The sequence below is a fragment of the Syzygium oleosum genome, unplaced genomic scaffold, assembly GCF_021117445.2.
Source record: "Syzygium oleosum isolate NSW1041296 unplaced genomic scaffold, Sole_v2.1 Sole_v2.08, whole genome shotgun sequence".
NCBI classification, from domain to species: Eukaryota; Viridiplantae; Streptophyta; class Magnoliopsida; order Myrtales; family Myrtaceae; genus Syzygium; species Syzygium oleosum.
This window is the reverse complement of record NW_026607492.1, coordinates 6,505,360-6,527,975: the sequence shown is the minus strand read 5'-3', so window position 1 is coordinate 6,527,975 and position 22,616 is coordinate 6,505,360. Positions and strand designations below refer to the sequence as shown.

General features: G+C 41.7%; 4 protein-coding genes across 5 annotated transcripts; 3 read left to right on the top strand and 1 right to left on the bottom strand.

Moving 5' to 3' along the window:
• Positions 1–245: 245 nt before the first annotated feature.
• Positions 246–3,570, top strand: LOC115686691 (mannan endo-1,4-beta-mannosidase 7). Its single transcript, XM_030612068.2, has 5 exons — positions 246–941; positions 1,147–1,341; positions 1,513–1,635; positions 2,150–2,352; positions 2,866–3,570. Exons 1-5 carry the CDS (start codon positions 615–617, stop codon positions 3,299–3,301), a joined length of 1,284 nt encoding a protein of 427 aa, XP_030467928.1. The 5' UTR covers positions 246–614; the 3' UTR covers positions 3,302–3,570.
• A 1,139-nt stretch (positions 3,571–4,709) lies between these two features.
• Positions 4,710–9,663, top strand: LOC115663758 (putative pentatricopeptide repeat-containing protein At3g47840). Of its 2 annotated transcripts, none has more exons than XM_056313576.1 (4): positions 4,710–7,204; positions 7,905–8,132; positions 8,610–8,864; positions 9,053–9,663. In XM_056313576.1, the coding sequence occupies exon 1, from the start codon at positions 4,763–4,765 to the stop codon at positions 6,908–6,910; it is 2,148 nt and encodes a 715-aa protein (XP_056169551.1). In that variant the 5' UTR covers positions 4,710–4,762; the 3' UTR covers positions 6,911–7,204; positions 7,905–8,132; positions 8,610–8,864; positions 9,053–9,663. The 2 variants fall into 2 exon arrangements, 1 of the variants encoding a protein (XP_056169551.1); XR_008817036.1 differs by lacking the exon at positions 4,710–7,204 and adding an exon at positions 7,211–7,296.
• Positions 9,664–11,827: 2,164 nt separating this feature from the next.
• LOC115663761 (uncharacterized) lies at positions 11,828–12,827 on the top strand. The gene has a single exon (XM_030585738.2). The coding sequence runs from the start codon at positions 11,916–11,918 to the stop codon at positions 12,624–12,626; it is 711 nt and encodes a 236-aa protein (XP_030441598.2). The 5' UTR covers positions 11,828–11,915; the 3' UTR covers positions 12,627–12,827.
• Positions 12,828–19,210: 6,383 nt separating this feature from the next.
• Positions 19,211–22,252, bottom strand: LOC115663760 (probable methyltransferase TCM_000336). The gene is made up of 4 exons (XM_056313920.1): positions 21,458–22,252; positions 20,913–21,329; positions 20,261–20,533; positions 19,211–19,832 (listed from the first exon to the last, which is right to left on the bottom strand). Exons 1-4 carry the CDS (start codon positions 22,250–22,252, stop codon positions 19,500–19,502), a joined length of 1,818 nt encoding a protein of 605 aa, XP_056169895.1. The 3' UTR covers positions 19,211–19,499.
• Between the last annotated feature and the right edge of the window lie 364 nt (positions 22,253–22,616).

Below are 22,616 nucleotides of genomic sequence, written 5' to 3'. Positions count from 1 at the left end.
GCAAGTGAATCATCATGACCTTGGCCTACCAAGGCGCAAAAGGGTGTCGGTGTACATCGAGTGGTAAAACGATACCGTGATCGTTTTACCCTCACAGTGTCAATCAGAGGGAGGTGATTTTGATTTAGAATACTACCCTTCATTGGATTAAAGAGATGAACTTTAGTCTGACACGTATACTCATTCGGAATAACACTTGGCTACTCCAAGAAAGAAGCACATGACAAGCGGGCTTTAACACTCGCACAATGATAATGCCTGAAGGGTGATTAAATTCTTGAACTGCAGAGCTCCAGTTACTAGTCGGCTGGTCACTGTAGTAGCTAGTCATTGTACAGTAGCCGGTGTCCCCATGCTGGTGGCTCAAATGGACATGGGGCATCGTGGATTAGCACCGTGGATCTGCACCCCATCTGCAGCAGAGAAAAAAAAGACAAACCACTCTCAACCAGATTCATTTCATGCAATAAACTAACCGCTGCTCCTTTAAAAGACCCTCAATAACCATCCTCAACTGCATTCCCCCACCCCTTTTCTCTTCCCCTTCTCTGCTTCACCATTCTTCACCACTTGCATGAGCCTCAGAGAGTGAAAGGAGGCAAAAAGAGAAGAACATGAAGCATTTTGCATTGACCTTTCTCCTTGCCATTGTCCTCCACCAAGCTTGTTTCCATGCCCGCCAGGTGGAAGCAGGCGATGGGTTTGTGAGGGCCAGGGGGATACACTTCTTGCTGAATGGAAGCCCTTACTATGCCAATGGCTTCAATGCTTACTGGCTGATGTACATGGCCTCTGACCCTTCTCAGAGACACAAGGTCTCAGCTGCATTCAGGGAGGCCTCGAGCCATGGCCTCACTGTTGCCAGGACTTGGGCCTTCAGTGACGGTGGGTATAGGCCTCTTCAGTACTCCCCTGGTTCCTACAATGAACAGATGTTTCAGGTGATTTTATTAATTCTCACAATGATTCTTCATGAAATTGGGATTGTGGGTCTTCAAATGTCTTAAATTCTGTGTGCAAAACATACTGATCTGTTTCTTCTATCTTCATAAAGAGGGCAAAGCCAACGGCTTTCTTGGTATAAGAAAGATACTAATGTCTGGGTTCTCTCTCTCTCTCTCTCTCTCTCTCTCTCTCTCTCTCAAGGGGTTGGATTTTGTGCTAGCTGAAGCCAGAAGGTACGGGATCAAGCTGATACTGAGCTTAGTGAATGACTATGAGAACTTTGGAGGAAAGAAGCAGTACGTGAATTGGGCTAGGAGTCGAGGGCAGTACTTGACATCAGATGATGATTTCTTCAGGAACCCTGTTGTCAAAGGTTTTTACAAGAATCATGTCAAGGTAAAGCAAAGGATGCATCAATCTGTTTTTACCTTTCTTTCTTTTTTCGTTTTTTTTTATTACTTTCTTTTTTCTCATTATGTCTCAGATCTTTGCTTGTGAATCATGGTTATGGAATTGCGAGCATAAATGGTGCTATTCTTTCTAATTCAAGCAAACTTGCTTCTGCAGACTGTTCTTTATAGGTATAACAAGTTCACTGGAGTCCACTACAAGGATGATCCAACAATCATGGCTTGGGAGCTCATGAACGAGCCTAGATGCACATCAGATACTTCAGGAAGAACCATTCAGGTCACAAAAGAAATGTGGTTTAACTCGATCTGTAATAGTTCTCGGAGAAATATATCTATTCTAATTGTATAAATGGATTCGGATATAATCCTCCTGATTTTACATTAGAAACTTACCGCGGAGTTTAGGTCCTTTTTTTCTCTGGTTATCGTCTACACTCAACCTCCAATGAATTTCTCCCGGCGTGCACACATTCATTGAATTCACATGTACTTGTACATGCTTGTTCTGCATTGACATTTGACAGCGACAACTTCACTTCAAAAGCAAATACTTGCATGGCCTTGCCAGTTCAGAAACTTAAAGTTCACATGTTAACTTGCCATTATCTACTTCTGTGCTACCACCATCATGAGTCGACCCCTGCATGAATGGTACTATTTATACCTAAGTAGAAAAGAAAAAGGAGAGATTCTTTTAAATGTAGTTACTGAGCAATAATTGCCAAACCTTTCTTGGTTTCCTCTGCTAAAAATATGAACCTCATACCTAATTGTTGGTGCTTGGCTAACAGGCTTGGATAATGGAAATGGCTTCTTTCGTGAAATCAATAGACCGGAATCACTTGCTTGAAGTGGGTCTGGAAGGATTTTATGGACAATCAACTCCTCAGAGGAAGAGACTTAATCCCGGCTTCAATATCGGAACCGACTTCATTGCAAACAATCGAATTCCCGGGATTGACTTTGCCACCGTTCACTCATATCCCGACCAATGGTAACTCTTCTCTCTACTTGAAAAGGTCTCGCTTTTGATGTATGAGTACAATGTATTGCTAAAATTAGCTCAGACTCTGTTCTTGAACTGGGAAGATGAGCATTGTAGATTAGAAACTTTTATAAGCCTTAGGATCTTGATTTTTGTCAGTATCCACCGGTCTGGAAGGACAATTTGTCTAGAGTATGCTAATCGAAGGCCGCATACAAACTTATGAAATGACATAGGGTTGCTTTAATCGAAACATGTTTCGGTATAAAATCACTCCTTGTAGATGAGATGACATTGATTCTCATTTCCAGTGTGGATGCGATAAATAAATTATCCTTACGATCTTACATTATGCTACCTCTTCAGGCCTAAGAGACTCTTTACCAATCAATGGGAAAGATTCAAATTATAAATTCAAACATCATGTTATAATTTTCATGAACACAAAATCATTTCAGGCATAGTTTCCTAGCTGCAGAAATTGCTTAACACTAGTTCATTATCTCCTTGGGGGATGAGCAGGGTATCGAGTTCGAATGTTCAGTACCAGCTTTCCTTCTTGAACAATTGGCTCAACACCCACATCCAAGATGCTCAGTACGTCCTCAGGAAGCCATTACTCCTGACCGAGTTCGGGAAGTCATGGAAGGACCCCGGTTTCAGCACGTACCAGAGAGACCAGCTCTTCAACATGGTCTACTACAAGGTGTATGCGTCAGCGAAAAGAGGTGGGGCAGCCGTGGGAAGCCTGTTCTGGCAGCTTCAAACCGAAGGCATGGACTCTTTCCGAGATGGTTACGAGGTGGTCCTCAGCCAGAGCCCCTCGACTGCGAACATCATCGCGTATCAGTCCCGCAAGTTGAATCTGATTCGAAAGATCTTTGCAAGGATGACAAACATCGACAGATGGAATAGAGCACGGGATGCACGGAATAGGGGAAGGCCGAATGGGAACTGAGAGGTCGCATTTTAGTAAAACACTACGCAGGTTTCGTGAAAATTTAAAGAGTTTATAGATTACAATGATGTTACGTTTGGGATTGGGCAACCTCTCTTAGTGATGAGCAGGTTTCTCGTCCAGGAGGGTAAGCTAAGATTAAGCATAGATGTGTGATCTTTATAGGTTCCTGCTCATGTTAAGGGCATCATCCATCATTTGAGAAGCTGTTGTGTGGGAGCTTATGCAGTGGCGGTGATTTTAAGTGGTTTCAAATCAGTTTATTACCACATCATATGTTATAATCTTCATGTTGCTTCAAGATTACTTACCAAAAGGTTTCGAATAAACCAGCGCTGTACGACGCCGATGACATCACGAGAGAATCGGTTTTTCATCTGTTTATGGTGACCAGTCGATTTTCGTTAGGCAAGAACAAAACATCCGGTCCGCTAGATGCGCGAAAGTTGATCAATTACGGACTCTGTCGATCATCTGTGAAACCTACGTAAGCTAGTGCTTCTCTCGAATGTTGATGTAGTTCACCTCGGAGGTCATACGGCGACCACCGGCTAATGTAGGATGTGATAAACCAGTAACAATATTTGTTCACCTGAAAACATCACTAGTGACCTATCATCCATGAAAAAACTAAAAGCCATGTTTTACGATTATTTTGGAGGATATCCTATCGGTATTCATGATCTCTCGAGGGACCGATCCATCATCCTAAAAATTATTATATTCTACCCCATTTTGTCGTACCTCATAGGTGTTTCAAAGATTTTCGAAGATAGACTGAGATTCGTCTTTTCGTGATCCAACAATCGCCGATCCAACGATCGCCGATCTCCCGAAAACCTGATCCTCGGAGATGTCCTGTCATCGATGGCCATATACTGCACTGCATTGTGACAACCTATAAACATGATCACTTCGACCGGTCGTCGACGTCGACCAATCTCTCTTTCATTTGTTGTTGATGGTTTTCATGGGCCAGATTTGCTTGGGCCGTGCTTCGGCCTCTCACCTTTCCTTCCGTTTTTAGTAGATGACAGGTCGTATATGATGAGGGCCTCCTTCTCTTCGTCGTCATTTGTAGTAGACCTATCAAAATGGGTTGTAAAGTCATTTTTTTTTAATTTATATATGACGATCTGAATTGTTATATGAATTAGTTATATTTTATAAATGAGTCATGAATATGCTTAGAATGGTAAAGCCTAATATAATATAAGTGTTAAATTGAATTACAATTTACTTAGACCCAACCCACTTTCATGAATCTCTCTTCATTCTTTCTCGCCCTCACTCGATTTCACGCTCGCTCGCTCCACATTCTCAACTAAGTTTGAGTATGAATTTTCCTAAATTTGATTTCAAGCCAACATAGGTCGCACCACTTGCGACTTCAATCTTAGGACCCCGGTAAAACGTAAGGGAACGAAAAACTTCCGATTCGATGGGGTCACGTGGCTGTGCATGTATAGGACGATGATGAGCTCGCTAGGCAGGCCTCGCGTTTGGAGGATGTTTTCGAGCTCGAGCATGCCATGCGCTGATCACGGACGTGTCCTGTTCCAAGGGACGATGCCGGATCACTTTGCCACTACCGAGTCCGATGTGGCGGGTCGTCCGAGCTTGCCCGAGGTTAACTCGCGATTGAAGGAGCTGGTGAAACTCGGTCAGTTGAGCGATGCTCGCAGGATGTTCGACGATATGCCTCGCCGGGACGAGATTTCGTGGACCACGATGATTTCCGGAAATGTCGCTGCCATGAACGCCGGCGAGGCTCTGGGCTTGTTCTTGAATATGTGGGTTGCGCCGGGGCTCAAGATGGACCCTTTCATCCTCAGTCTCGCGCTCAAGGCCTGTGGACTCGACGTGAATCTGAAACTTGGCGAGTCATTACATGGGTATGCTGTGAAATCGGGACTAAAGAACTCCGTTTTTGTGGGTAGTACCCTTTTGGACATGTATACTAAAACGGGCAGAACCGAGCTAGGTTGTTGGGTCTTCGATGAGATGCCGCTGAGAAATGTCGTTTCTTGGACGGCCATCATCACCGGACTAGTTCGTAGTGGTAATTGTAGGGAGGGGTTGTCGTACTTCTCCAAAATGTGGAGATCGAAGGTGCAATGTGATACATATACATTTGCCATTTCGCTGAAGGCATGTGCTGATTTGGGTGCTTTGGACCAGGGGAGGGAGATACACACTCACACTGTAAAGAAAGGATTCGATGAAACCTCATTTGTTGCCAATACCCTCGCGACAATGTATAACAAGTGTGGAAAGTTGGATTATGGATTGCGATTGTTTGAAAGGATGCCAACGCGAGATGTGGTGTCTTGGACCACAATAATTACTACATACATTCAGATGCGTCAGGAGGAATCTGCCATCAGAGCTTTTCTAAAGATGCGAGAATCAGATGCTAGCCCTAATGCATACACATTTGCTGCAGTTATATCTGGTTGTGCCAATCTCACCAAAATTGACTGGGGCGAACAATTGCATGCCCATGTTCTATGCATAGGTCTTTTCAGTTCTCTTTCTGTGGCAAACTCCGTTATGACAATGTACTCCAAGTGTGGACAGTTGACTTCGGCTTCAATTGTTTTTAATGAAATGACAATGAGGGATGTGGTTTCATGGAGCACATTGATCGCGGGGTATTCAAATGGACGATGCGGTGAGGATGCTTTTGAGCTTCTATCACTAATGAGAAGAGAAGGACCAAAGCCAACTGAGTTTGCTCTTGCTAGCATCCTGAGTGTGTGTGGAAATATGGCTATCCTTGATTCAGGAAAGCAGCTGCATGCTCATGTCCTGCTGATTGGTTTAGAACATACGTCTATGATACAAAGTGCTCTAATTAACATGTATGGCAAATGCGGGAGTGTAAAAGAAGCATCACGAATCTTTGATGTGGCAACAAACAATGATGTCGTGTCTTGGACGGCAATGATAAATGGATATGCTGAACATGGATACAGCCATGAAGCAATTGATTTATTTGAGAAACTGCCTGCAGTGGGCTTGAGACCGGACCCTATCACCTACATTGGTGTTCTTACGGCCTGTAGCCATGCCGGGCTGGTTGATCTTGCATTTCGTTATTTTGATACAATGAGTGTGAAGCACCAGATCATTCCTACAAAGGAACACTATGGCTGCATGATTGATCTCCTTTGTCGTGCTGGTCGCCTAACTGAGGCAGAGAACATTATCAAAATCATGCCATTCAAACGGGATGATGTTGTTTGGTCAACTTTGTTGAGAGCATGCAGAGTCCATGGTGATGTCGACCATGGAAGGCGCGCTGCTGAGCACATTCTTGAGTTAGATCCACATTGTGCTGGAACTCACATTACGCTGGCTAACATATATTCTGCCCAAGGGAGATGGAGGGAAGCGGCAGATATAAGGAAGACGATGAAGTCTAAGGGGGTAATTAAGGAGCCTGGATGGTCCTGGATCAAGGTGAAAGATCGTGTATCTACATTTGTAGCTGGTGATAGGACTCATCTAGATTGTGAAGAAATATACAATACTTTCGATTTCTTGAGTCTGGATGAAATTGATGTCAATGATGTGGATATATTTCTGGATGATGTTGGAGATTGAAGAAGCAATGCTTCATCTTTCATTACAGTTGAGGTCAGCTCTATTAATTTTGACTGGCTAGATCTTGCGAAGACACAGATATGTGGGGAAACCGTTGCTGGTCATGAGCAACAACTGACAACGGCGTGGAATATGCTAGTTGTCCTTTGTGAAAGAATCATTTTGGAGACTATCTCAAAGTTCGAAGCAGTATGAGGTCATCAAATCGTCCACTACTCAAAAGTCTCCTAAGCATACTGCAGGGCTTTTGGTTTTCGGGAGGGTATTGCTCTCTCAAAGGCGAGCCACTACCGCGTGAGAAGATAACTTTTTTCCCCTTTGTCGCATACTAATTATGCTGGAGATTTGTCACATAGTATTCCAGTTTCCACATTGGTCACTGGACGGTAAGAGTTTTTGCACATTGACGATTCATAGGTTACTTAGTGCTGAGATTGTGATCTTCGTTCCAGGATGCCTCTTGGTAAATTAAGGTTTGGAAGTTTGAAGCAGGATGATGGTCTTTCAGACTCAAGGGATTATAGGGATTTTTTCTTTTCTCAACTGGGTTGATTCTATTAAATGGAATTGACATAGGATCACGTTTTCTGAGGAAGCTCATGATAACGAGTGATTGAGACACTATTTTTGAAGTGTTTTTTTTCCAACTGAGTTTTGAGGAATAACTTTATGAACGTTGGCTGTAGAAGTTGTGGATATTTCGTAATTTAAAGGGAGGCACTTTTTCTTTCTTTTTGATATTCAGATGTTCTAATCATAAAAAGGCTGAAAAGGCATTATTTTTCTTTACTAGATCGTTGTAAGAGGGTCTGTATTGTTGATAATTTTCCAGGATGGATCTGTTTCTGCATTATTTTCACCTTTAAACTCTATTGGACTTTTATTTGCTATACAACTTGCCGGAGCAAAACAAAGTTTACAAAAGCTGTGCTGGAACTTGATGTTCTTGGATTATGGTGAAGGACTGTGTGTCCACATTTGTGGCTGGTGACAGATCTCATTTACGGAGTGAACAACTATGCAACGTTCTGAATTTTTTTGGGAGAAACTAGTCTTGAGGATGCGGCTTCCCTCATGAATGATGTTGAGGACTTAAACGGAGCATCCTTTCACTGTTCCATTTTGATGGGCTCTTCACTAGTATTTTTAGTTACCAGAGTTGGCAGCAGAAAAGGTGCGACAGGAAAAGCTGATTTTGCCCAATATTTGTCTAAAGCAACAGGTATGTGTAGAGGTTGTATTTTGCTTGGTTGCCTTGTTGCTGGAAGAATGGATGATTTACAAATTGATGCATGATATGACGTTTACACTGCATGGTTCCAATCAAATTGCAGCTTGAAAAAATCCGTTGGTTACTCCAGGTAGACAGTTTTCCCATCTTCTCCCGTACTGGCTTAATAGGCTTGGTGTCAAATTCTCCATACATATGCTTTCTGTTTGTAGCAGTAGAAATATGGATAAATTCACCTTCATAAAGTAAAGACAGTTCCTTTATAGTCTTTAACCATAATCGAGCTCCACTTTAGTCTAGCTCAACTGCATTTGCTAATTATAAAGACTATCATTCTTTCCTCTTCTCTGCTTTACAATTCTCCAGCATTTAGTATTTACATTCTTCAGGAGGAATTTAAACAATGAAGCATTTTGAATTGCCTCTTCTCTAGCTATTTTCATATGCCAAGCTCGATTACTTGTCCAGGTAGAAGCAGGTGATGGTTTTGGGGAACCAGAGGAATACATTTTATGCTGAGTGGAACCGCTGCTTATGCCAGTGGCTTCAATACCTATTGGTTGATGTACACAGCTTCTGACCCTTCAGATGTATAAAAATGCAGCTGCATTCGTGAAGCTTCAAGCCATGGCCTCACTGTTGCAAGAACATGGGCTTTAACTGATGGTGGTTACAGACCTTTACAGCACTCTTCCGGTTCCTAATATGAATAAATGTTTTCAGGTAATTCACTGTCAGAGTATTTTGTGAGGAAATTTTACGTCATCGAATCTCTTACAATATTTCTAAGCACGGGATACTGATTTAATTCTTCCTTGTTCAAAAAGCAGTCTTATGATGGTAGAGTTTTGCTTTGTTTCTGTTTGCTGATTATTTCGCTCTTGAACACTGGCTCAACACACGCACTCAAGATGCCCAGCACATCCTCAGGAAGCCATCAGCTTCCTGACCGAGTTCAGTCAATCGTGGAGGGATCCTGGTTTCAGCACTCACCCGAAAGATCAGCTCGTCAACGCAGTACGCTATCAAGCTTTGGCTCCAAGAGGCAGAGCGGTCGCAGGAAGCTCACTCTGGCAACTTTTAATTGAAAGCCTTGTCTCTACCACGAGCCAGTTATGAAATCATCCTGAGCCAGAGCCCCTCAACTGCAAGTTTCATCGCATATCAGTCCCACAAGTTGTATCAGATCTGTAAGATTTCAGCGAGGATGATAAACATTGAGGACTTGAAAAGAGCACAGGCTGCATGTAGCATGGGAAGGCGCATTGGGAGCTGTAAACGGTGGGTTTTTATGTGGAAAGTTAGAGGGTTTCCATGTAAATATAAAGAGTTAACGACAGTAAATACCTTGAGAAGAGGTATCCTCTCTCTCTCTCTGATTGGGTTTGTTGGCCCTTAGGCTAGCTGAAAATAGTATAAATGGATGATGTTTATGAGTTTCTGCTCTTTTGGACGTTTCCAAAATCTGTAAGCTGTTTGCAGTTTCACATTGATTTATTGCTATACAAGACCAATTTTGAAATGTTGCTTGTTTCGAACCCTCATTTCAACAAATCTCGTCAAGGGGAAAAAGGGGAAAGGCTCCGAAAGTTGCTTTTCGACTTTTCATCCTATTCATTCAGTGCAAGACTTCAATGTCCACCACCATCCTATACGAACCAGGAACTGAGTCTGTACATACAGAACGCAGTGTTCTCTAATTCAAACTGTCATTCAAAACGCCGGAGCATTCGAGGGGCCTCGCAGCAAAGGTAAAAAGGTCATATTTGAAAAAGGAATATCTACATTACGAAAGGATGGATGCAATTCGAAACCGAGGGAATCTGAACTACAAATGCCATTATCTCGCTAGTGAAATCTGTTCTAAACAACACATGATGTGGGAAATACCGATTTGATGCTCTTCATTTCTTTTTCTTTATGAACTAAAGAAGCTACTATTATTGAAAAGGCCACATCACAAACAGAGGGCATCAAATTTTTCCTTCAAAAGCTCCACAGTGCTAATTCATGTGCTAATTCATGTGCAACTTATTCCCCTCCTCTTCTGGTCCATTTGCCTCTCTGCATACAGGATGGATTCTCTTTGAAACGTACGAGATGTCAATCTCACCTTTAAGTGGAGTGAACCAGCACCACGTAATCAAATGAATTCTAGGATTAGGAAAGACACAGATCAAGATTCGATGAGAGTCACATAAACCAAATCTCTCTCTCTACTGTACCTTCACAAAGCTTTCCATGTATTCTCTATACTGTCTTTACAGGCAAGAAAGCGGGCATTCGCGTTATCTCCTTTCGAAAAAGATCACTGCTTCGAATCAGCAAATCACTCTCTCGAAAAGGGTCTCGTCGGGCTGCAGATCAAGCAAAATCGGTTTTCATCTCCATCATTGCTTGAATCAAGGGCGACTCTCTTTCTGTTTGTTTTTTTATGCCCTGACTGTGTGTTTAGGATTCCACAGCTGCAATGTTTTCCACCACTAGAGCCTTCGCCCCCCTTTTTAACCCTTTTTGCTTCAGTGTGGCTCTGCTTTTCTCCTCTCCTCCCTCTGCTTTTGAGATAAGTTAATCTATACAAGGCATGCGAATGCAAAGTATTTTTTTTGAAACATTTCACCTGAAAGAGAGGGGAATAAAGCGGAAGATGCAAGATTTATGGGGGGGAAATGGAGCCCATCCACACATCTTTTTCTGGCCTAGTGGGAACTTAGGGGGAGATTTGTACACTCCATGCCCTCGTTTGCATAGTGGATAATGGATGGCTCGTGAATGCTTTGCCCCTCTTTGTAACAAGGATTCTCTTTTGGTTCTTCATGTTTTTTTCTCTTTTTTTCTTTCGCTTTTGATGTCATGAGGAGGACAAGGATGAGACTTGAAATCCCATATGAGAGGCGGAAGCCCTTGCGGTGCCCGCGACCCTGTCGACATGTCGAGCCGTATCGGTTCTGTGTTGGGCAATTTTTGGATTTCGGTTGAGAAATACGAGACTACAACCTCGCGAATGATGAGGGACGCATAATTTATATTCCTTGATTATTAACGGGCGCATGCATTATCGAGAAAAGTTAGCTTTGCTGATATCATGATGCTAAGCTCTTTTGTCGATTGATTTTATATGGTTCGATGATCGTGACAGTTCAAGCAATAGTTTTCAAAAAGTTTCTCACATGGGCATGATATATGTGAGTCTAACGTACACATCCTCCCGATTCGATATTTGTTCGAGCACACGTTCTAATTTTACCATCTAAGAAGGGAAAAGAAAAAAGGGAAAGGACAAAAAAAGAGAAAATGACACAAATGGTCCCCCGAACTTTGGCCTAATGTGCAATGTGATCTATGATCTTTTAATTTATTCAATGTGGTCCTCGAATTATAGCTCGATGCGTAATGTGATCCATGAAATTTTAATGCAGTGTTCATATGAAAATGTGTAATTTTGTCTTTGAACTTGAATTAATGGAAAAACAACATTGAACAATTTCGCATAATTTAGAGACTAAATCAAATATGTACTAAAATTTCAGGGATCACATCGAACAAATTAAAAACTTAGGGACTATATTGTATAGTGAACCAAAATTCATGAACTATTTAAGTCATTATCTTGAAAAAAAAAAATTGCAAGAAAAAGAAGATAGATAATATCGTTAGTCTATGTATGACTTCGACACGCCTATAAAAGAGCATCACCTTCTCCCGCAGAGACAAAAGAAAAGGCCAAAAAGCTTCGCTTCCAAGCTTCACCTTCTCTCTCTCCCGTCGGAATCCATGGACACCGCCGGCTCCGGCGGCAAGCCGGAGAAGCAGACGACCGCGCTCTCCAGCTACTTCCTCTTCAATGTGGTGCTGACGGCCATCCGACTGCTCGAGCTCGGGTTGGCTCTCTTCTTCCTCCTCCGCGTCTCCACCCGCGTCCCGTTCGCCGTGCGGCTCTCCTGCGAGTACTCCTTCCTCCTCCTCGGCTTCGTCGCCCGTCCGCTGTTCCGCTTCGCCCTCTGCAACGCCATCATCGTCGCCCTCCTGGCCAAGCCCGGCGGGTCCTGCGCCCGCGGGCCGGCCGCCGGCGGCGGCGGCGCGGTCGAGGAGCTGTACGAGGAGATCGTCAAGATCAGCGAGAGCCGGGCCAGGCCCGTGCTCCCGCCGGCTCGCGAGGCGGAGGAGGTCGTGTACGAGGACAAGGCGATCATCAGCGAAGTCGGCACGGCCGCCCGAGCTCGGGGCGGCGGCGGGGGGGCCGTCGATCTCGAGGAAGAGGCCGCCGCCGCGGCGGACGAGGAGGAGGAGTGCTGCCGCGGCGGTCACCGGCCGCCGGAGGCGGAGAAGAGGCCGAGGGCGGCGGGATCCTGCGGCGGCGGCGGCGGCGGAGATGAGGAGATGAGCAACGAGGAGTTCCAGCGGGCGATCGAGGCGTTCATCGCGAAGCAGCTGAGGTTCCGGCGGGAGGAGACGCTGGCCATCGTGCTCCCGGAGCCGCGCTGATCCCGGGCGCCAAAAACCGATTTCAAATTTTCTGTTGCGCACAGTGTAGAGAGAGAGAGAGAGAGAGAGAGAGAGAGAAAGCAGGAGGAAGAAGTCTCTGGAATCGGGGATTTCTCGTTTTTCTTTTCAGTTGAATGCCCCGCGTGTACAGTCAAAGATCAGAGCTTGCTGATGAGTTTCAAGATTTGCTCAGTTCATTAATCCCTCTCTCTCTCTCTCTCTCTCTCTCTCTCTCTCTCTCTCTCTCTCGTCTTTGATTTTTTTTTTTTTTTAACTTTTTGAGAAGCATACGATTCTCTATTTCTCTCTTTTTCTTTTGTTTTCCCATTTTCCGGTGGATTACGGTATAATTTTTGGGGTTAATATCACGAAAAACTCCAAACTGATATATCTGTAATAGTTTTATTTCAAATTAATTTTTTGATCACAAAAAAACTCTAAACTGATATATCTGTGACAATTTTACCCCGTGTTAATTTTCGTTAAATTTTACTGTTAAATTGCTTTGTTAAATGACACGCGGTAGTTGACGGATATACCAGTTTTGGGATTTACCCTCTATCTATCATCGGTGTACTAGCTTGTGATTTTTTTTTTGTATTAATCTAATTTAACTGAAATTAATAGAGACTAAATTTGTCACAAACGTACAAGTTCACGGTATTTTGTAGTAAAAATATTAATTTAAGGTAAAATTATCACAGATGTATCAATTTAAGATTTTTTATGATAAAAAAATTAACTTTAAATGAATTTATTACACGTGTACGAGTTTTGAATTTTTTGTAATATTAGCCTAATTTTTTTTGGGGGACGGGGGGATTCAATTCGGATTTCAATGCGGGAGCCTTGCCACAAACGGGCAGTGCCATCAAATCGCTCGCAGGCGTTCGGCGCTGAAACCATTGGAGAGGTGCTCTGAGTCGCGAAGCGCGCGGAAGCCGGAGAACAAGGAGGAGGAGGAGCAGCAGCAGTCATTTCGTCGGTCAGAGACACAATTCGTTCGTGTGTGCAACATTTCATAAATTTTACCAATCTCGAGGCCTCCTGTTACTATTATTTGCCTTCTCGAGAAAGAAAGAGACCGTAAAGTTTCCTGACTTTCGAACTGCGGCGCCGGGTTTTTTTTTTTTTTTGGTTTTGGGTACCCGTGGCTTTGCCGGTTGATCGCTTGAGCGTCGCGGTTCTTAAACAGCATTGGTCTCGGCGCCGCGGCTTTTCAAGCGATCCTCTTGATGGACATAACTTTTAAAGAAGAAGAAAGAAAAATGTTGGCCGTGACTGTGAGTGCCGTAAATCTTTTTATTGTGATGTCGGGGTTTTTCGATGCTCGGTTGATCAGTTGAGAAATTAATGACTCGAATGATTCGATTGATAAGCAATGGCGCACCTAGAGGTGAGCAAAAAGAGTTGCCCAAATCGGTTACGGGCGGTTCTCGGTTCCGTAAAATTGGAATCGGGAAATTTTGGTCTGGTTCCGGGCGTGGAACTTGGATCACCCTGATCGAATCGATTTTTTTTTAGCGATTACGTTGATTTATGCACGTGTGTAAAATGACAAGAACAAAACAAAATACAGTAGTATTTGCTCATTCTAACCAAAATTTGTCCCAAATTGAAAAGTTCTTTGTCAAACCTATAATGTTACACGTAACTCATTAAATATGCCGCTTGTCCTATTGGTCCACTCGAGAATCGGTCCGATTCTCGGTTTTAAGGTGAGAACCAGATTACCTGAGTATCGATCATCCTTTATGGCACCAAAGCGGGTGTTTGTACAAAATTATGGCACGGTGTTCTTTTCCCCAATAGGACGAGTGGAGTAAATTCGTTCGTCTAAATAAGAAATTATTTGCATTGGGATGGTACGAAGAGCTTTTTAAACTATAAATTTAAGTTATTTTCTTTTTTGCCGTAAACCCTCCATAGGTAGTAGCCAATGCAAGTTTCGTTTCTGCATTTAATACCTAGTGGGTCGTTTATAGATGTAGACCAATTTGTCATTATGCATTTGCTACATTGAACAACAATTATTTGTCAGGCTAACATGTAGCATCCCTAGCTCTGTCTTGTCTCTTCACCATATATAAATGCAAAAGCACATTTTCACATTATCCACCATATCATTTATCTAATTCATTGTGTTAGCCAAATTAGACAAACTTAACGGTAAAACTTAATTGCACAAATTTAATAAATTTAAGGATTTAATTATATTTTTTAAAAGTTTTAAGACTCAATTGCACTTTCGTAACAAGTTTTAGGACTTCTAGTGCATTTATCCCTATTATCATATACAATACATATCTTGTTACGCATTTCATCTAAAAAAGAATAAATTATGTGGAAATACCCCTCTCAATAGTAGCGGCATGCGATTAATTAATGTAAATTAATTGATTATATGTAAAATATTGTGAGAAATGTACTTAAAGCATGCAGTACAAGAGAAGTTTCCTCTAATGGTGTGCCCAAGGCGGCATCATTAATCTTGTCCCTGGGCTAGGGCTTCTTTTGAATGATTAGGACTAAAATCGAGATATCATTTTTGGGTTAGGGCAAGAATCAATCATGATCAAAAGTCTAAGAAACACTCCTATCGTTCTATCTCGTCGAAATGATGGGTTAATCTTTTATAACGAGCCCTAGAGAAAATAGCATGAGAAAAGCCATCAACTTTTTATAGGCATCGGAAAAAAAGTCACCAAAAGGTCTAAATTATGTCCATCGCGATACATTTATCCTAAACTTTAATCTAATCCTAAACTTGTACTTGTGTGACACATTTACTATCAATCAAAATTTTATTAATGAGAACCGTTAAAAATCCATCTAAATTGATGTCATAAAGCAAATGGTATTGACATTTTGCTCACGTGACTTAAGTGAAATAAAAACGTCGTTACTTTAACTGAAAACATCATCTAACTAAATTTTGATGGATGGTAAACATGTCACATAAAAATAAGTTTTTGGTTATTTATTTCGCAAGAAAAAATTTAGGATAAATGTGTCGCAATATATAAAGTTTGAAATTTTTGTACTTTTTCCTAGACGTTAAGACCATTATTAATTAATTATTTTTTGTCATTAATGTGCATTTTGATCTGTCGTCAGCTGAAAGCAACTCGAACAAAAAGTCACTTTTGCCTTTTCCATCGTTCGAACGGAGCAGATTCTTCGAGAATTAACTAATTTTTTTAAAAATTTTTGATTATAATATAAGAGTGCCAAACTTCTTTAGCATGTTAATGGCACTTTTCTTGCTCTTTTGTCACTAACATTGGGGCGTAATTATTACTTCCACCATAGATAAATTGCGGGTCAGGCCGATTATTTTGTTTAATCAGGGATTCTTACATATTTCTTCCCCACTTGCTTCTTCTTCCTATATTTTATTTCATATATACATATTTTTATCATTTTGCAGCTACAGGGAGAAAAATTTAACATATTTCAAGTATTGTAATTAGCTTTCTCCATTAAATAGGATTTTTTTCTTAAAGACTAAAAAAAAATGACTCCTCCCATCTTGTCTTGCGTGATTCCCAAGTTCTTTGAGGAGATTTCGTGATATACTTAAGGGTAATATCGCCAGTGATCTCTGTAATCTTGTTTGGAATTCAAAAGTATTCGTGTGTGTGATTTTTTGTGAAAAAATTGTTCATGCACTTGTCCGAAAAGTTACATCGATTATCATTTTGTTGAATTACATCCCCGAATTGTTGACGTGCATAACTGAATATTTAGTTCAACCAGTTCAACTAATTGGACCGTTTAAATGGGTCGGTTCACTTGTATATGCACGAAGATAATCTCGAAGGACATAAATTTTCTCGCAGATGCGGATTTACCGATTCAAAAGATGTGCGTTTGAGCATTTCGTTCATCCTCCTCTTTAAGTTCGACTTCAACTTTTGCTTCTAGGAGACAAGACGGGATGCTTCAACGGTTGGTTGAACTTGCTTTGGAGTGTGCTGTGAATATGATAGGTTAAGGTTCGAGTCTCTCCTCTCTCGATTCATTGTTTTAAATTTTCAATTGTGCAAATCCGGTTATATTAAACATTGGTTCGACCAGCTTAACGGTTGATTCGGGTCAAAACCGATTTTTGACCTGTTTGATGTTTTAGAGGTATAATAATGTAAATCGGATTGGATGACCGTTCGATCTCCGATCGAACCAGTTAGTCCGGTCCGTTTGTAAAAACATCGGTCAACCCTAGACTGATTTTTTTCTATGGCCTTTCGAAATTTTTTATTTTTCCTTGGGTGAGTCCAGGCCATCGATTATGAGTAGCTTAGGCCTAAAAGGTTCGGACCGGCTCAATGCATGTAAAAAAAAATTAAAATTAAAGAATAAGAATAAGAAAATATAAAGGTAGACAAGTTATTATCTAGACACCATGATAAAACCATAAACAAGTTGAAACACTCCATTAAATATCGAATGATCGAGAAATGATATGGTAATATGGGTAGAATTTGAAAAAAAAAGGGTCGAAATACTCGTTTGATGCTCTAGCGTACGATAATATGAGCCCGATCGAGTGACCAACCGATATCCGATTGAACTGGCCCGTCTGATCCGATTTTAGAAAAAGAAATTGCTCTGGCTTGGACTAATTCTTTTCAAGCTTGGAAAGGCGTGGTCGGACTTTGGGCCTCCTCATTTTTTTTTCTTGGGCAAGTCCAGGCCATTGATCATGAGTAGGTTGTGCTTAAAAAGCTCGAACCAGTTCAAAGTATTTTAAAAACTAAAAATGGTATGAATAGAAAAAATTATCTAGACACCATAATAAAATCATAAACAAGTCGAAATACGCCATTAAATACCAAATGATCGAGCTACAATATGTTAATAGTATGGATTGAATATGAAAAAGTGGGCCAAAATTGGTATTTGACTAGTTTGATGTTGAGACATTATGGTAATAGGAACCAGATTGAATGACCAACCGGTTTCTGGTCAAATCGGCCAGTTTGGTCCGATTTAAAAATTGGGTCTACCCTAAACTGATTTTCGCAAGCCTAGAAAGGCTTTGCTGAGATTTGGACTTTTTTTTTTGTAATTTTTTCCTAGGTGAGTCCAAGATATTAATCATGAGTAGTTTAGGCCGAAAAAGGCTTAGACCGGCTCGAAATATTGCAAAAAATTAGAAAAAGAATCTAATAGTTAAAAAAAATATAAATAGGAAAATTCAAAAAAGGATTTTGTATGTAAACACCATGATAAAGCCATAAACAAGTTGAGATACACAACTAAACATCAAATAATCGATAAATCATATGGGAAATAATTCGGGTCGAATTTGAACGTTTTGGATGTAAATTTGGAGATGTAATGAAGAGGGCTATCTTAATGATGTGGTAATTGGATGTTTGGCTTGGAATCTTGTAACCAAATTAGGGATTTTTTTAGGAAGGTAGAGAGCAAACCTTGACATATATTCAATCATGTTGAAAATTAAAAAGTTGTTCACATGCAAGAGCAACAACATGAGGTCTCAAATCCTAATCCACCAATCATGCGAAATCCAATCATTGCTATTTTATTAGGGATAAGTGCATGGAAGTTCTAAAATTGTCATGAAAATGCAATTATGTGACTGGATCAATTTGACAAATTTTATAATTCGATTGCACTTTTTGAAAGTTTGAGGACGCAACTGGACTTTGGTAATAAGTTTTAGGACTTAATTGTACTTTCTGAAAGTTTTAGAACTCAATTATACTTTCGTGAAAAGTTTTGGAAGCACTTATCCCATTTGATTAATTTAATTCATTGGAGGACAATATTTAGATGAAGACGATCGATCGTGGGACGGAGGGTAAATTGATGCTCTCAGCAAGAAGCTTTAAACGTAGTTCCTCACGTTTAGCTTATAAATTAAATTGTGCAGTAATTTACATTTGTTTAGCAGTGGTCCTTTTAAATGACAGTAACTTATAAAGTTAATTGCTCCGTGTAATTTGAATGGTAAAAGCACTAATTAAAATGCAAAATATACGGAATAATCTTTGAATTGGCATAATAACTTTAGTATTACCATTCTATATTACCATTATAAATTATATATATAGAATGATCGTAAGGTTTTCCAATCATGATCTTGCTTACCTATTGCAACACATTTCTTGAAAAATGCTACAAATAGAGAAAATTCATTTAGTTATCTGAGAAGTTAAATTGTAGAAGTCTGAGATTGCAAATTGTATTTACCAAGAAAGTTGACCTGACTTCTGTGATAAGCAGGAACCTGAACAGGTCTTTGAGGAAATTAGTGTTTTTTTATGGTGCATTTGGTTGGAACGCAACCGATCAGCCTTCTGCTAACTGTTAAACTTTCAAAAGTGCAATCAACCGATCGAGAGTGGAAGATGCAGTAAGTTTTGCTAATTGGGTTCTGAACAGGTCTTTGAGGAAATAAGTTTTGCTAATTAGTGTTATTAACAGATGCATCTGTGATTGACTGAACCTTTGTGACGCCGGAGAAGAAGTTCGCGCTGTGGTGAGTTTTGGGTTATGAGATCTTCATTCAACTTGCACAAAAAAAGGGGAAGAAGAAGGGAATGCAAAAGAGCTGAAGAAAAATAGAGAGTGAGATTTCATGCACATGCAATTGGAGCTTCATGAGATTCCTAAATTCCTGATGCAAGAGTACTGGGCAGTGAGTGAGTACAGCAGAAAGCACAAAACAATAACTAGTTCCTAGATTCTGGGTCTCTTATGCTACCAGATGATTCCTCGATCCGGGTCTACGGACTACATGCTTTCGCAGATGACTGGATTCTATTGGAACGCTGCGAGATTGACAGCTGCGATGGACCCGATCTGTCGAGGCGAGTGTTTGCCCGCGTTACTGAAGCGCAGTCATAATTTTGTGAGTGCCAAAAGGAAAGTGACAGGCCTGATCTCTTCTCTGGCCGCTTCTTCATCTAAGATTCTTGCGTAGTTCTCAAATAGGCCGTCCAGAATCCCTTCACCAAAGTGGTGAGAGATCATGGACTCCTGGATGGCCCTGACAGTGGTTGCCACCGCTGTTCCGTAGCTCACACCATCTCTCTCGTCCCTCTCAAGTTCGAACGTCTCGAAGCGGTCCAATCGGAACAACCCCTCTCTCTCGATCTCGCGTTCCATTTCATCCTCGGAAGGTGCGTAGAAGTGCACATCATAGGAATCCAGCTTCTCCTCTTCCACTTCTCCCTGAAAGAATCAAGAAACAATTGAATTTGTCGAGACACAAATCACAACCGAGTACAATTTTTAATTATAGACATTCTTTTTCTAAACTTTTAACTAATAGAATACGGGCAAAAACATTTGTATACATATTACTCAAGATAAGTCCGATATTACACATGACAGCACAGGATGTGGACGTAAGCACGTCATACAGACAACAAGAGGCGGGAAAAGCGGATGGCGTAACGAGAACAACAGACATCGAAAAGAAAATCAAAAGGAGCATTAGAATTCGATCTAGTGACTTGTGCTCTGGCACCATGTCAGACTAAACCATTCTTTCCAAAAAGTTTAAGCCAATAGAAAACGGGCGCACAATTTTATTCATACCGTAGTACTTGACGTTAAAATAGAAAAGAGCTTGAAGATGCCTTAGGAATTGAGGTTACCTTTGCAACTAACATGGAGAGGCTTCTTGAGAGGAGCTCCCAGAAGAAAGAGTTGCCTCTATCAACATGGTGGGGGCCCCTTCTGCCGAGCAAGATCAGCACCATTCTGCCTCCAGACACCAGCTCTTCAGATCTCAAGTGGAGGAATGATGTGAAGTCCTCTTGGAACTGCCGCAAGTACGCCTCGGCTACACAGGGAGGGCTGGACTCAGAGATGTAGATGGTGCCCCTGTTGATTGGTTCTCTGTTCTCATCACAGAGTGCCGGAGGGACCTGAAAAAAGGACATGTGAGTTGGGCAGTTTGATCCGATGATAAGATGTTTTTTCGTCATTTGCAGATAGTTAAGTACATCATGGCTTTATTATCCTAAAAATGCCACTTAGAAGCAATAAGCGATACAATTTGGGCTACCAAACCCGTAAGTGTGTCCTTTTCTTTCTCGGTCGGTGGTCCTTTTCATCCTTTTTCATTGGCATAATTCTTCCACTTACTGGTACAAAAAATGGGACTCAGCTCAATCAAGATGTTATGCTATAAAATTCAAGATTCTCCTTGAAATGGTATCAAAATGGGTGTAGTGACAAGTGAGGCTCTCACCAGTGACCCGAACAGGGCTAAAAAAAGTGAGGGAGAGGATAGTATCTTGTTACCCTTGAGAGCCAGTGCAAACTGTAGGATGAATAGACAAAGTGCAAGCACTTGTTGGGAAAAAGCCTCCCATAAAAGGACCCTGGATGAGCTGCCATGTACAGAGGAGGATGACAAAGCCCACCCTCTCTCCTTCTTGCCTCTCTGAGCTCTCTGTGGAAATCTGGCAAGGCCTTGAAGATGGAGTTGAAGTCATTGGTGGGGAGGTCGTTGAGGTAGACCCTGAACTCTGGGGTTGGACTCGTGACCCTTTGGCTTGTCCCTTGCACTGCCTCAATCACATCCCTGATGATGGACAGGGTGTTGGGTCCTGAGGAACACCCCAAGTCAGCTATTCCAATGCTCTCTGGCATGAGACTCAGGTACACTTGTTGCACTGCCTCCATGGTTATGCTCTTCACCATATCAGCTGCCTTCTTCTGTGGAGAGAGAGAGAGAGAGAGAGAGAGAGAGAGAGAGAGAGAGAGAGAGAGAGAGAGAGTTACTGAAGTGAATAAAATCAAATCGCGAGGCATGAAAAAAATGTCCTATTTTGAGAGAGAGAGACCTGAAGCGAAGAGTTCTTGGCATAGCTAGTGTTGCCAACACCTCCTGTCATGTGAAAGACCTTCTCCACATCCAACTTGTTGGTCTGATCGGACGGTGGGCAATCCAATTGGATATGGCGGTGCGACTCATCCTGAAGAACTAGTGCATATGCGCGTGCAACACTAGGTAATGCATCCATTAGTAAAATCTGACTAATAACATTAGCGTACCTCGGATTGAGACCCATGAGAAATTGAAACAATCGTCGATTCTCTTGTTGTTTGGTAATGATAGAATGAGCTGAACAAGAGCATTGCGGTAACGGATCCAAATTATTCAATTCATCCCAGTAACTTCGCAAGTTGTTGTAGTACTTGGTCACGGCATCGTCATGTTGTGCAAGGGTGCATATCTTTTGCTCAAGATGAAAAACCCTAGGACCATTCGATGCCAAAAAACGTTCGCGGAGATCGGCCCAAACATCCGCAACTGACTCTGTGTAGAGAACCGTTGGCACCAAATCTGGATGGATGGAATTAAGAATCCAGGATAGAATCATATTGTTAACACGAATCCATGACACATAGGTAGGATCGGCTGCGGCTGGTTTTTTTGTTTCTCCAGTAACAAATACCATCTTGTTCTTGGCGGAAAGGGCAATCTCCATGGCACGAGACCAATTGTTGTAATTATCACCCGTAAGAACCATGCCGACGAGATTAGATCCAGGGTTATCAGAAGGATGCATAAAATAAGGGCTGTTCTGCTCATGTGCAGGAGCGATGGCTGAAGAGGTTTGAGAATTGTCTACCATGGCGACTTGTGGCGACCGATGAACGTCAGGACCAAGGCAGCAATGATGGCGAATCAGCGAGGATGCAGCAAATTGCAGATAGGTTCGCGGGAGGCAGAGATCAACACCGGCAAACAAGATCTCGAGAATTTTGACGAGAAAGCAAAACCATAACGCTGGACGAAAGCAGCGATGACACTGAGAAATCAAACCACGCCGGCGAATCGATCTGACCGAATCAGAGGAGGACTAGATATTGCTTAAGGGATGTGAGAGACGAGCTTCGAGGATCACTGCTCTGATACCCTGTAGAGTTTGGGCAAACGTTACTTTCATTGATGGAACAATTTACAATATATATACATAGGGTTTAGGGCTAAAAACA